Source organism: Strix aluco, chromosome 3 (genome assembly GCF_031877795.1).
Source record: "Strix aluco isolate bStrAlu1 chromosome 3, bStrAlu1.hap1, whole genome shotgun sequence".
NCBI lineage: Eukaryota > Metazoa > Chordata > Aves > Strigiformes > Strigidae > Strix > Strix aluco.
In genome coordinates, this window is record NC_133933.1 from 116043958 (window position 1) to 116056369 (window position 12412).

Consider the following 12412-nt stretch of genomic DNA (forward strand, 5'->3'; position numbering starts at 1 on the left):
TAAATGGTGCCTCGACTAAGCATGCACTTGGGGAAGATTAAATACAAGATTTCACAGGCTGTAGCTAGTGTTGTCTGCTGGAACCTGTTGTTACCCTTGTAGTGATGGGCAGTGCTGTGAGGAAGGTTTTTATGGGATGGTAGGAACAAGCAAGTGAGGTCCTGTTGGAAGGAGAGAGGTGGTGCAAGGCAGCTGGAGGCAGCATTCATGTGGATGGGCAGCAACACCGAGACTGTTCCTTCTGTTGCATTATCACAGAATGGTTTGGGTGGGAAGCGATGTTAAAGATCACCTAGTTACAACCCCTCTGCCATGGGCAGGGACACCTTCCACCAGATCAGAAGCCCCGCTCAAAGCCCCATCCAACCTGACCTTGAACACTTCCAGGGAGGGGGCATCCACAACCTCTCTGGGCAACCTGTTCCAGTGTCTCGCAACCCTCATTGTTTTTAAAAAAAAAAAAAAAAAAAAAAAAAATCCTCATTATGTCCAACCTAAACCTACCCTCTTTCAGTTTAAAACTGTTGCCCCTTGTCCTGTCACTACAGGCCCTGGTAAGAGTCTCTCTCCATCTTTCTCATAAGGCCCTTTTATATACTCAAAAGCCACAATAAGATTTCACTGGTACCTTCTCTTCTCCAGGCCGAACAACCCCAACTCTCTCAGCCTGTCCTCATAGGGGAGGTGCTCCAGCCCCCTGATCGTCATCTTGGCCTCCTCTGGACCCACTCCAACATGTCCATGCCTGTCTTGTACTGTGGACCCCAGAGCTGGACGCAGTGCTGCAGGTGGGGTCTCACCAGAGTGGAGGAGAGGGGCAGAATCACCTCCCTCAACCTGCTGGTCATGCTTCTTTGGATGCAGCCCAGGACACAAATGGCTTTCTGGGCTGCGAGTGCACCTTGCTGGCTTCTGTCTAGTTTTTTGGCCAGCAGCTGAGCTGCTGGGGCCACAAGGCAGAAAAAGAGTTCAAACAGCTCGTGGACTGTGTGCCAGAGCTGCGTCCAGCACGAGAGGGTGTGCAGAGAGGGGATGAGGAGCAGTCCTCTGTCTTTGAAGCACATTGATCAATGCAGCCCATGTGCGGAAGCGGAGAGTCCTGTGGTGTCATGAAGGGTCCCAGTGTGTTGTGACTCGATGGCACATCCTCTCCCTGCATCTCTGCTGCTTATCAAATACATCATGTTCCTCTGCAGGAGGTAGGGAAGGCAGCTCTTCCTAAAATGCCTCTTCCATTTCTCAGCCCAAGAATCCATTACCCAACTGGAGACTTTGAGGGAAAGAACAACAAAAAGAAAAAAAAAACCCAACCCACTGCCTTTAACACATAGATAAGAGTATGAACTACTGCTTTTCAGACTGTAGGCTGTTCTCTAGGTGATGAAGTTGGGAAAACCTCTTTCTTATAAGCTTATTTATTCCCTAATTGTGGAATACAGGATTCCCAGTGTCTTTTCTTCAAAAGTGTTTGGTCCTGGTTGTCATTGAGCTCTGCTAGCAAGGCAGAAAAGCCTGTTACAGAGACGCAACTTTCTTTTTTTATGTGGGATTTGAGATGTGTTTATCTGGGCCCCTGTAGTTGGCTTTCAAGCAGAACTCTGGCTGTAGGTATGGGAGGGCAGAGGTTTTCTCAAAATGTGTGCTCTTGATAGATTAACCCATTCTCCAGGAGGAAGCTGTTCTCTGTAGCACAGTGAGTAGCAGGACTTTATTATTTCCATGTGAAAGGTAGAAGACAGGCCTGGAGCCAAATATGATCTTTCTGCTGTCAAGCTGAGATGTTGCAGCTGTTCTGGTAAGGGAAGTTGCAGAGGGACGCAGCTCTAGATGTGCTGAGGTTTAGGTGGGATGTCTTAAATGTAGTGGGCTGTATCAGCTTTACAGGGTCAAGCAAAGCTGGCAATGGCTGTGTCTTCATTAGTAATTTTTCCTCTCTTTCACAGCAGCTGCCTGAAGCTGCTTGTGTCCCTGCTGTTAGATGGGAGAAAAGGTGATATATGTTAACACACATCAAATAGCTAGGCTAACTTTCCTTTTTATTGCTAGTGCAGACGTGCCCACTGCTACCTAGCAGGCATAGGCATCCGGTCACATATTGATTTACAGTGAGGTTGGGAGGGCTGTTGCCCTTCTCTCATGCTGTGTGTTAGGCACAGTTTCGACACCCCATCGCCACATGCTTTTTGACATCTTGTTTGCCGTAACTAATCTAGTCTTCCTCCAGCACCGTGCAAGGATGTGGGTGTGTTTTGACAGCTTTGCAGGGGTAGGAATGAGAAACAATAGCATCCTGTGGCCAGATAACTGTTACTTCTTACCCTGTTTTGCAGGAGGATGTTGGGAGACAGGTAGAACTTGTGTATACCAGGTGGGGCAGTGATCTGGTGGTAGCACCGGGACTGACTGTTCTGGATCTACTCTGGGCTTATCACCTTATGCGACTGGCAATGTGACATCCCTGCCTTAACCTACAGTCATGTGGGAGATCTGGGCAGAGCTGGAGGAATGAACATGATTCTAACACAAACTCCTTACTTCCTTCTCTCTGTCATAGCTGTCTGCACCTTGCAGAAAATATAGTTCTCTCCCCACTGCTGCTTGCTTTGGAGGGCCAGGAACCATGGCAAGAACCTGTCTAAGTATCTGTGGATTCCCCCATAGCCTGGCCTTAATAAAAAGAGAAGTAATGCCTGCTTTAAATTATGCATGTGTTCAGCTTGAGATCAATGAAGGCTGGTATAACTGCTGCTGGATCCTTGGGCAATGTGGAGGAAGGTATCTTGCACTTGGTGGTCCACATGTGGCTTGATTTTTATAGATCAGGATTTAATGATGATTTAGTGAACTCTTAAACTGAAGGAACTTGCAGATTTTTATTGTTTTAAACACTTTAGATATATTTCATCTCACACTTCATACAGTTGCTATAGCTGTGGGTATCTTTTGTCGTCACATCCCCATCTGACTTGAAAGTCGGCACACTGGCAAACCTGCAGTTCGGGTACTGTGGAACTGACCTCCACAAACACAGCTCTCGAAGAATCGGTGTTCCTGCCTCTGCAGCTGAAAAAACCCAAAAAACTAAAAAGACCTTCTCCCTCTCTCTCTTCCCCTTCCCCTTAATCTCTTGTCTGGCAGGGAGCAGAGAGGAAGATCAGGGATGAAGAACGAAAGCAAAGCAAAAGAAAAGGCAAGTGCAGTGACCCCAGCTCTCAGTTGAATGCCTGTAAGTAGATATTATTCCATCAGTATTTTAAATATTGGATCTCATTTTGGTTACAAATAACTTGTGCAATAGAACTGTCCTAAGTCAATTTTTATCCTCTGTGGAATAGTGTTTGTTTTAAGCAGTTGCTTATGGAGCCACTAATTGTGTTTTGCAACGTACTGAGTCACTTAGGACTTCACTTCTACCTAGTTCTTCCTGTCCAAGACAGGGTCCTGCTATGTTTTCAATCAGGTATGGTCTTTAGCAGGTGGAATGACAGGATGAGTGTGTGATTTTTGGGCACTGCTGGAGCCCCTTCAGCTCTATGTGGCAACAAGTACTGGAACTGTTCCAAGCATTTCCAGCTTGATCCTAAACTTAGGCTTTAACTTATGTTTAAAATGTGTTTATAACTGTGCAGCAAGGTGGTGGTAGCCTTGGGACCGAACCTCCAGCCTCCCTGACTTATGCTCACTCCTTCTAGAGCAAAATGGTCTGTAGTAAATAATTCGATAGAAGTTGTGAAGCATGTGAAGGCTTCAGCACTTGTAGTACATAAAGACTGTGGAGCTGCTTCTGGCTAGGCATCTTTCATTTAACTGCTGCAGATGACTGCAACAGATTCTGTGTTTGGATGACTAGTTATTCACCAGCAGAGCTGCTTAGAGGAAAACGTATCTCCCTGTTCTTCCTCTGCACGGGACAGGTGTCTGCTCTCTCTGGCTCTGCTCGGTGTGCTTGTATTAACAGTCCAACTGGTTCAACAAGCGAGCACCTCACAGCTTGCTGGGCAGGATTTTCCTGACACAGCAGGTACAGGCTGCTGGAGCAGCTTCAGAAGAAGATTATGCTACGAGGGAACCCATTTGCTCAAGGGCAGTTGCAGAAAGGGCTGGGTTTTTGGTTTTTTTCCCAGAGTACATGGTGAAAGGTAGGTTTAGCACACTGTTAGCATTTCATAAATCTAGTAGCTCCAACGGCTCCCAAAAGACTACTGCATGCAGCCCTTTGCGTAATGTCTGGAAAGTGCAGTTTCAGTACAGATTTCCAGGATCTTGTGATTTCACAAAAGTTGCTTTCCAGTGTGAATTTCCTAGGCTTGGGCTTAGCCCTATGTGACCTTTATTTTCCTGGAAAGTACAATGTGTTGCTGTTTAGTTCTCGTGTGGGAAATCTTTGATTGCTTTAAGCCATAGCTGTTACACCCACCTCCAGGATCACAAATGCCATGTGCACATGGACTCATCAACAGCAGAAATAGTTTTTTACTTCTGGACTAAGTTATTTTCTACAAGGATTGAACAATCTTTAAAAAAAAAATCAGTTTTGCAAGTTCAAGAAAAAAGTAAGTTTCCCACTGAAGACATGAGAAGTGAAGTGTTTTGCTTGCAGCTGTTTTGACCCAAAATTGAAATGTTTCCACTTGGTAAAATGAGTGGAAGTCTTCAGCTGGGGTCAGTTTGACATGAACTTGTCTGAAGTGCAGTTTAAGGCACCTTCTGCTTCACTGTCTCCCAAACGGGTCTTTGTGGGTGAAGTCTGTCCACTTGGTGGCTTGTCACATGAGCTGGTGTGTTGTGAGAGCCGAAGGTCTCTGTGGGAGATAGCGCTGGTCCTGGTGGGGGATGAACTGGGGTCTGGCAGCTTGAGGTGGCCAGGATGAACAATGAGATGAACAAAAACATAACATTTGTAAGTGTGGAATTGAAATGTAACTCTAAATGTAGCATCTTGCAAGAAACAGTATTTGTACCACCTCTGTAGTGTGATAGTGCTTCTGTGGTGCTGTCTTTTTTGAGGGACTCTCAACTGGAACCATGTGGGTTGCAAGTTGTCTCTGTCGTCTTTCTGCCTTCCTGGTACTGGAAATCCAACAACCTTTTGAGGGAATGAATAGGGAGAAGAGGGGACTTGGACTAGCTTTTGTCCTCTGTTTGGATGGTTTGCTGGGTACATGGAAGACCTGTGTTCCTCTGTTGGGATGAGTGGCCAGATCATTCTCCAGCCCAGTTTAATATCTGAACAAAGTCAAACAGCTCACTTGAAGAGATGGAGAAAACTCCTTTGTGAAACAAGCTGTTTCCTCAGGGTCTAGGCCCTTATCTGAGAGGTAGACAGCCCAGTTTCAAACTCCTTTGCCACAAGAGCTTCTCCCTTTTGACCCTGACTACACAGTACCCTTGTTCAACAGTGTATGTGCCTCTTAAATGATGTAGGAAAGCCACAGCTCCATCAGTGTCTTCACTATCCTCTATTCCAATCTTTGGTGTCTGCAGTTTCTGATGTCAAAGTGCCAATGCTTCCCTCACACAAACGTACGGACATCACCATCTTCAAGCCCTTCATGGATCTTGACACTCAGCCGGTCCTTTTCATTCCTGATGTTCACTTTGCAAACCTTCAGCGTGGTGCTCACGTGAGTAAAGCTCCTGGGTGTAGGGGTGAGGAAGGCTATGGGATGTAGTTGCAAAAAGCCTAGGATGCTGTGTGTTTTGAATATACATATGAAATGCCAGACTGTTTGTACTGATGTTGTAAACAAATACAGGCTGAGCCTCGTGTGAGCAAGAGATGTTGCTCCTAGTCACATTGGCTGGAGTTAACTGGGGGTGTTTTATGAATAAATTGTTTGCCTGTGAACTCCTATTTCCATGAACCTGAAATGATGTTTCCAAAGCATCTCCAGCTGAGAGTTCATTAAATGAACTGCAGGCTGGTTTTCTCTTGTAAAATCCATTTGGTTTCTGGTGTGCTTCTGTAGGCCTTGGGTTCCTCCAGCCTGCTGTGGAACTGGCAAGCGTGTCAGCTCTGTGATCTGCTGCCAGAGCGCCCTGCCTCAGCATTCCTGGAAAGTCCCAGCTGACAGGAAGCTGGAAGGGAAAAAATTAGAGTGCAACCAAGTTTCAAAATCTTGAACTTTCCTGTGCTGGGAGTTCTGGCATGCTCTAACAGAATCTAAACCTTACTTTTTAAGAGCATTGCCTAAACTCCTAACAGGGATGGAGAATAAACTTGTACCCGTAAGGCTGACTTCTTCATGTTTTCCTATGAAGGCTCTTGTGCTGAGCTCTGTCTGAAGACTCTGCTAGTCCAGATAGAAAGCTGATTAGCTCTTGTATGTTCCTGTCTCTCTGAAATGAGATCCTTTAATTTTTCATAAAGAGAAGAGGTAAAGAAGATGCTTACTGGCTTTTGGAAGATTGAGTCAAAGTATTGTTTGATACAGGGTTGAAAGATAAGAGAAAATAAATTCTAGTTCTTGGATAAAATTTTCACAACCCTAAGTGCAAGTATTATTTGTATATTAAATGAAGGACAATGTCTATTGCTTGGACCAAAGCATCTTACTTCTAGCAGTGTAGCCGTGGCCGGGTCCCCACTTGACAGCCTTGTTTTCCCTTTATGTCCTGCACTGATGTGCTTACGAGTGAGTTGGGTGGGTGAGCCATCTGCCGGTCCCCTCCAGCTCCTGCCATGGACTCAGGGGTTCCCTCTCCTTTAACTTGATGCTGTTGGGCCTCTGCTCGTGCTGGATGCAGCAGGATTGTTGTTCCATGCCAGTGACTCTAATGTAAACAAAGCTATTGTAAAGTCGCTATTAACAGATAGCACTTAAAGGGGTGGGGAGAGCTTTGCTGACAAGACCATGTTACACCAGCTAATGGGTCTGCCCTTATGCAACTTTGTTTTGTAGTGTTCAGAGCCCTTTGTAGTGTTTTCCGAGGACTGAGTACCACATGAGGTTCTAGCTATGTAGATATTTCAGCATGTGTTTTTCTGAGTATGTCAAGAAAATCTCCCCCCCCCCCTTTTTTTTTCTAAAAGGTCCTTCCTGTTGCTTCAGAAGAACTGGAGGGTGAAAGGTAAGAGCTGCATTGCTTCAGCCTCCTGAAGTCTTGCCCTCAGACAGAGGGGTAAGTCCCTGTAATTGTACCACTGCTAACTTTTTGCCCTGTCAATGACAGTTCCAACCTGAAGAGAGGAGCCTATATCGGTGAAGAGGACTTTATTGCCACTCCGAATAAGATGGCCAGAATAGAAGAGCCAAAAAGAGGTATTATTTTCTTCTTTCAGAGACTGAATTATTGGAGTATTTGTCCATCATGATAGAGAGATGCATCTGAGATTAAAGAGTTGTTTTAATTTATTCTGGAGTATACTTTAGCCTGATTTTTCTGGCTTTGAGTAGTAATAGAAAGGGTTTGTATCTCAGGATGTTCAGCTCTGCAGATCTTTTACAATGTCAGAATTGCTGGGGTTTTCTGCCAACTCGGACAGTAATTGGCTCTGAACCTGTAAGGAAAGAGACTCAGAGGAGGAGAGCAGTTTACCAATCTCCTTGGTGGACTGGGGGAGAGAATTCATCACGTAATCCACTACAAAATACTTTGGAAATCTTCTCTAGGACTTAAAGCAATGAATACCAAGACTGGTTCTGGGCATAAAACTGTTGCATCTTTCCTGGTGCTGGAAAATGGGCTGTTCACTGCTGAGAGCCTAACTGAGAGAATATTCTGCTTATTTTTAACCTGTTGGCAACCTTTGAAATCTGATGTGGGATTGGATGTTGCTGTGGTGTTGTGGAAGTGTGGTGTTGGAGATGGTGTAGAGGATTACCTGCCTGATGACAGTCGTGTGTGGAAGGACCACGACAAAGCTTAAAGGATTAAAAGATGAGGATTAATCTTGTGATGCGGCAAAGGTTAAGTCTAGCAAGTCTGACCTTAATGGGGCTGCACTTCTGTAATCTGGATACATTACTAAGGAAGGAGGGATTTTACAGAAGGAAATTAGACTTCTTGATTTTTCTTGTTGCTGTATGCCATACAGCGAGACCCATGGGATTCTCTCTCCTTTGGCTGGTGTATCATCCAACCTGTGCTGTAACTGAGTGTGTGTGCTGTCTTCATTTTTTTAAATCTACAGTCCTCCTGTTTTAAACCTGCCTTTAGCAGAGGAAAACCATCAAGGTGCTGTGGTGTCCTGAGTTCACCTTGTTCAATTAGATATGCCAGTAATTGTTCTGTGTTGCAGGTGTGTCAGGTGTGGCTGATGAACCCTTGTAAACAATCCAGGCTCCAATACCTAGTCATTAGAAGATGGATTAAACACAGCAAAGCTGTTAAAGTCCAAGCTTTCTTGATCTCATGGCTTATTCCTCAGCCTTAATGCTGTTTTTAATGAGGCTGATGTTACATAGAGAGACTCTCTGCTAGTTTGAGAATGTTAGGGATGCTTACCTATTTAAGTTTCTTATTCTTTCTTCCCTTCCTAGCAGGAGACTAAGTCTGCATTGTGTCAGTTGGGGTGGTACAAGTATTACAGAAACGTGGCAAGGGGTAGGAAGAGATGAGACAACGCAGGAGGAGCAGAGGACTGTACAAATAAATTATTTAAAAATCGGGAGATGGCTAGGATGGCTTCACCTGCTGTGGTAGCATCTGCAAAGTCATTTTATTGTGCAGTCTTGTGGCAGATGACCTGTGAGATATGGATACCTAAGAGTCTCAAAGCTCTATGTTTTGCTCTCCACTTTTATGTGTGTCGTGGTTGAGATAAGGACAATTTAATAACTGTAATAAAATATAACAATAATTGTAATGAAAAGGAAGATAACAAAAAGAGAGAGCGAGGAAAAACAAGTGACGCACAACACAATTACTTACCACCTGCTGACCAGTCCCCAAGCAGTGATCAGCCCCTCCAGCCTACTCCCCCCAGTTTATATACTGAACATGATGGCCTGTGGTACGGAATATCCCTTTGGCTAGTTGGGGTCAGCTGTCCTGGCTGTGCTCCCTGCCAGCTTCTTGTGCACCTCCTCGCTGACAGAGCATGGGAAACTGAGAAGTCCTTAACTTAGGATAAGCACTACTTAGCAACAACTAAAACATCGGTGTGTTATCAACATTATTCTCATACTAAATCCACAACACAGCACTGTACCAGCTACTAGGAAGAAAATTAACTCTATCCCAGCTGAAACCAGAACATTGCGTTTCAAATATAACCTTTTTTCAAATAATAGAGAAAACAGCGAATAGAGGAAAATTTAAAAGTATTTTGATAATAAAGATGTTTGAGCATGCAGTATTTCTGTGTGCAAAAAGTATGTTTTGAGCTAACCTAGCTATGCGTGTTTTTGATGCAATCTTCAATGTACATAGTATGTATGTATGTATATCTCTTCATGAGATCCTAAATGCGTATTACTCTGTACTTAGCCACTATCATATAGAGATAATTTCTGAGGAGCAATTATGCAGTAAATTTCTCTTTCTGATTTGCTTTTCAGTGTTGCTGTATGTCCGAAAAGAGTCGGAGGAAGTCTTTGATGCACTAATGTTAAAGACACCGTCTCTGAAAGGTCTAATGGAAGCGGTAAGTAAGAAGGTTTTATAGTCCTTGCTTCCAGTTTGAGAAAAAGCAAGTGTAGTCCCTGGCTATCCAGTCCTCATACTTTGGACAGCCACAGAAGCTAAGCTCTCAGTCACAGCTTGTGTCCCCCCTGCTTTCCTGGATAAGAAATGTAAGGCTGATTTTCTTTTGATAGCATGGAAAGTAATGTAAATAATGCTTTAATTCATTATTAAGGGACTTCAGAAACCTTTCCTTTTAAACCTTACCTCGCATCTGTGGGGTCTGGGTGTAAGGAGGTGTTTCTCAGCCTTCCTGAAAATCCAGGTGTGTCAAGCTTGATAACTAGATACCTGAGAGAGTCCCAAAATGATGGGTGCTGGTGGAAAAAGTGCCTTCTAGGCTCACTTCTTATGCAGGCTCTGCTTTGGCCAAGCTGCAGAAGCAGCTGTATAGGTCTCTTCCTACTCTTGTCAAAACTCGGTCAACAGACTCCCACTGTAGATGTCCCTTACGTCAGAGAGGGTATTTTAATTAGAAGATGGAGTGATTTCCAGCATGTGTTCAGTGGCTTGGGTTTATTTCAGCCTTTCAAAGCCTTGTTTGGGGGCCTCCCCTCCCCCTTCATAACCTGTTTATGAAGAGCTCCAAGTCCCAGCTTCTGAGTGTGCTTGAAGGGTTTTATATATCTGTGCATGCGTGCATGAAATTGCTCTCTGGTACTTGACTTCCAAAATAGCCTTCCACTACCCTTGCTGCTGTAGTGCTGCAAAGGAAATACAGAGCTTAACTCCAAGGAATGGTGTAATGTTTGGCACGAGCTCAAAACTTGACGTTTCTGGCTGTCTCTTTCTGTGACTAATGCCTCGTCAGTGCTCAGAGGGTGGAGGCTTTGGGGCTGTACAGCCAGGTCTTGCTGTTAGCTCTGAGACCCAGAGATGGTTCTGTAACCTGAAGCTGACTCCTGGCTGTGGAGCTTTACGAGCACAGGCAGGCTGGAGGTGGGGCTGATGGGGAGGGGGATTGAAGGCTATGAAGTCCTCCCTTAACCCATAGTCCTGAAGTGAAGCTGCACCTTTGTTGTTTCACTTGGTCTTCTTAAAGCAAGGAATCAAGAGCTCACAACTGTAGCTTGGAGGAAACGCCCTGTGCTTTTGCACTCTGAAATGACATATTGGTTTGGTACTTGCTGTCGATGTGATAGAGCAGTTTGCCAGAGTAAACCAGGCTTGGGTTACTGACCTCATCGCTTTCTGGAGGTTTGTACCGTGAAGTGCCATGGTTAGTGGCTGTGGTTTCACACTGAGGTCACCCTGCTGGGTAAGGGGACATTTCTGATCAGCTCGTGTCCTTAGCAGCAGAGGTCTTTGTTGCTATTTTCTTCCTGCACCAGCCACTGTGATGACTAGTTTTCACCTGATCCCTTTGACACTGAATTTAAAAATGTTTTTTGATACGCTAAGAGAACAGATAGCCAAGAGAGGATGAGAACTAGGGTGTGGGGTGTTTTTTTTTTAATGCGTGGTCTTTTTGGTGTGGGGGCAGGAGGTTGCTGTATGAGAAATCAGTGGCCAGGTTTAGAACATGATTAAATTTTTTGCACACAAGTTGACAAACTGCAGAGGAGGGTTTCTCATCTGTAGGCTTATGCTGTAATTCAGGATTTAGTATTGCTTTTATAGGGCAGAGCAGTTGTTTTCATCTGCAGGCCTTTTTTTTGTTCCTGTCTGTAAAATAGTAAGTGGAAGACAGTATCAGCAGTCTCCTTGCTTCACCAATGCTTGCTTTCTTTTGTTCTAGATATCTGACAAGTATGATGTTCCTTTTGATAAAATAGGAAAAATCTTCAAAAAATGTAAAAAAGGGTGAGTATGTATCTCTGCAGTCATTGTCTCAGAATATGAACTCCTTTTTTGCAAACCTGTAGGCAAATCTGGTCTATAATTTCTCCATGCACTGCGCATATGCAATTGCAGATGTGTGTGTTCACACAACGTACTAATCCTATTCCAATGTCATTCATAGAGCGGAAGGCTGGCAGGGTCCTGCAGAAATATGTAATCTGACTTCCTGGGTAAATACAAGTCACGGGACCTCTCTGACTTAATTACTATTTGAACCAGAGTTGATTATGTCAGAGGAAGAGTAGTTCAGTTTGCTTAAAGACTCACAGTGAAGAACCTACTTCAACCCATGTTAAATTGTTCCAGTGGTTAACTGTACTTGCTATGTCTACATTTGGCTACAATTACTAAGCCTGGTTGGTTTTTTGTGTGTTAAATTTAAGAGAGCTTTACTTGTGAAGTACCCATTCCCCACAAAGGCCACACTCCACAGTCCTTTTATTTTGTAACATAAATAATGGAGTTCCTGAACATGTCTGCTTTTGATTTTCCTTTTAATCTCTCAGTAATTTTCTTGGCTTTTTTCTCTTTGGTGTCTTAGCCCCTTCCCCAAAGCCCCTCTGGCTTGACAAGTATGTCCTTTAATCACCTTTGGAATGTAGTTTCAAGGCTTCTGCTTTCATAGCAGAATTAACCCACCAGAATAAGTGGGGAAAAAAAATGCTGCTAAGGACAGCTTTGTGTGTGTGCACACACGCATGTGTGCATGCCTGTGTGTGCACACACACTAACACACAGGTATTGACTGTTACAGCAAATGAAGTGGCTGGGCATCGGCTGTTTGTGCCCTTCGAGCTCTGTAGGGTTTTGTGCTGATTGCTTATAGCTGTCAAACAAACCAGTTCTGAGATGTCCCTCCCTCCTAGTCCAGGAGCCAAGACTTAACCCTTTCATTCAGATCCTAGAAGCACAACTGCAAGCCTTGATGGCAGTTTTGGGTAAG

General features: G+C 44.4%; 1 protein-coding gene across 2 annotated transcripts in view; it reads left to right on the forward strand.

The window, feature by feature from the left end:
• GRHL1 (grainyhead like transcription factor 1) overlaps positions 1-12412 on the forward strand; it is a 44285-nt gene that overhangs the window by 28478 nt on the left and 3395 nt on the right. For both annotated transcript variants that reach the window (XM_074820051.1, XM_074820049.1), the window contains exons 10-15: positions 3139-3226; positions 5485-5624; positions 7034-7071; positions 7174-7262; positions 9504-9589; positions 11366-11430. In XM_074820051.1, coding sequence (XP_074676152.1) covers positions 3139-3226; positions 5485-5624; positions 7034-7071; positions 7174-7262; positions 9504-9589; positions 11366-11430 — 506 coding nt within the window. The remainder of the gene's footprint in view (positions 1-3138; positions 3227-5484; positions 5625-7033; positions 7072-7173; positions 7263-9503; positions 9590-11365; positions 11431-12412) is intronic.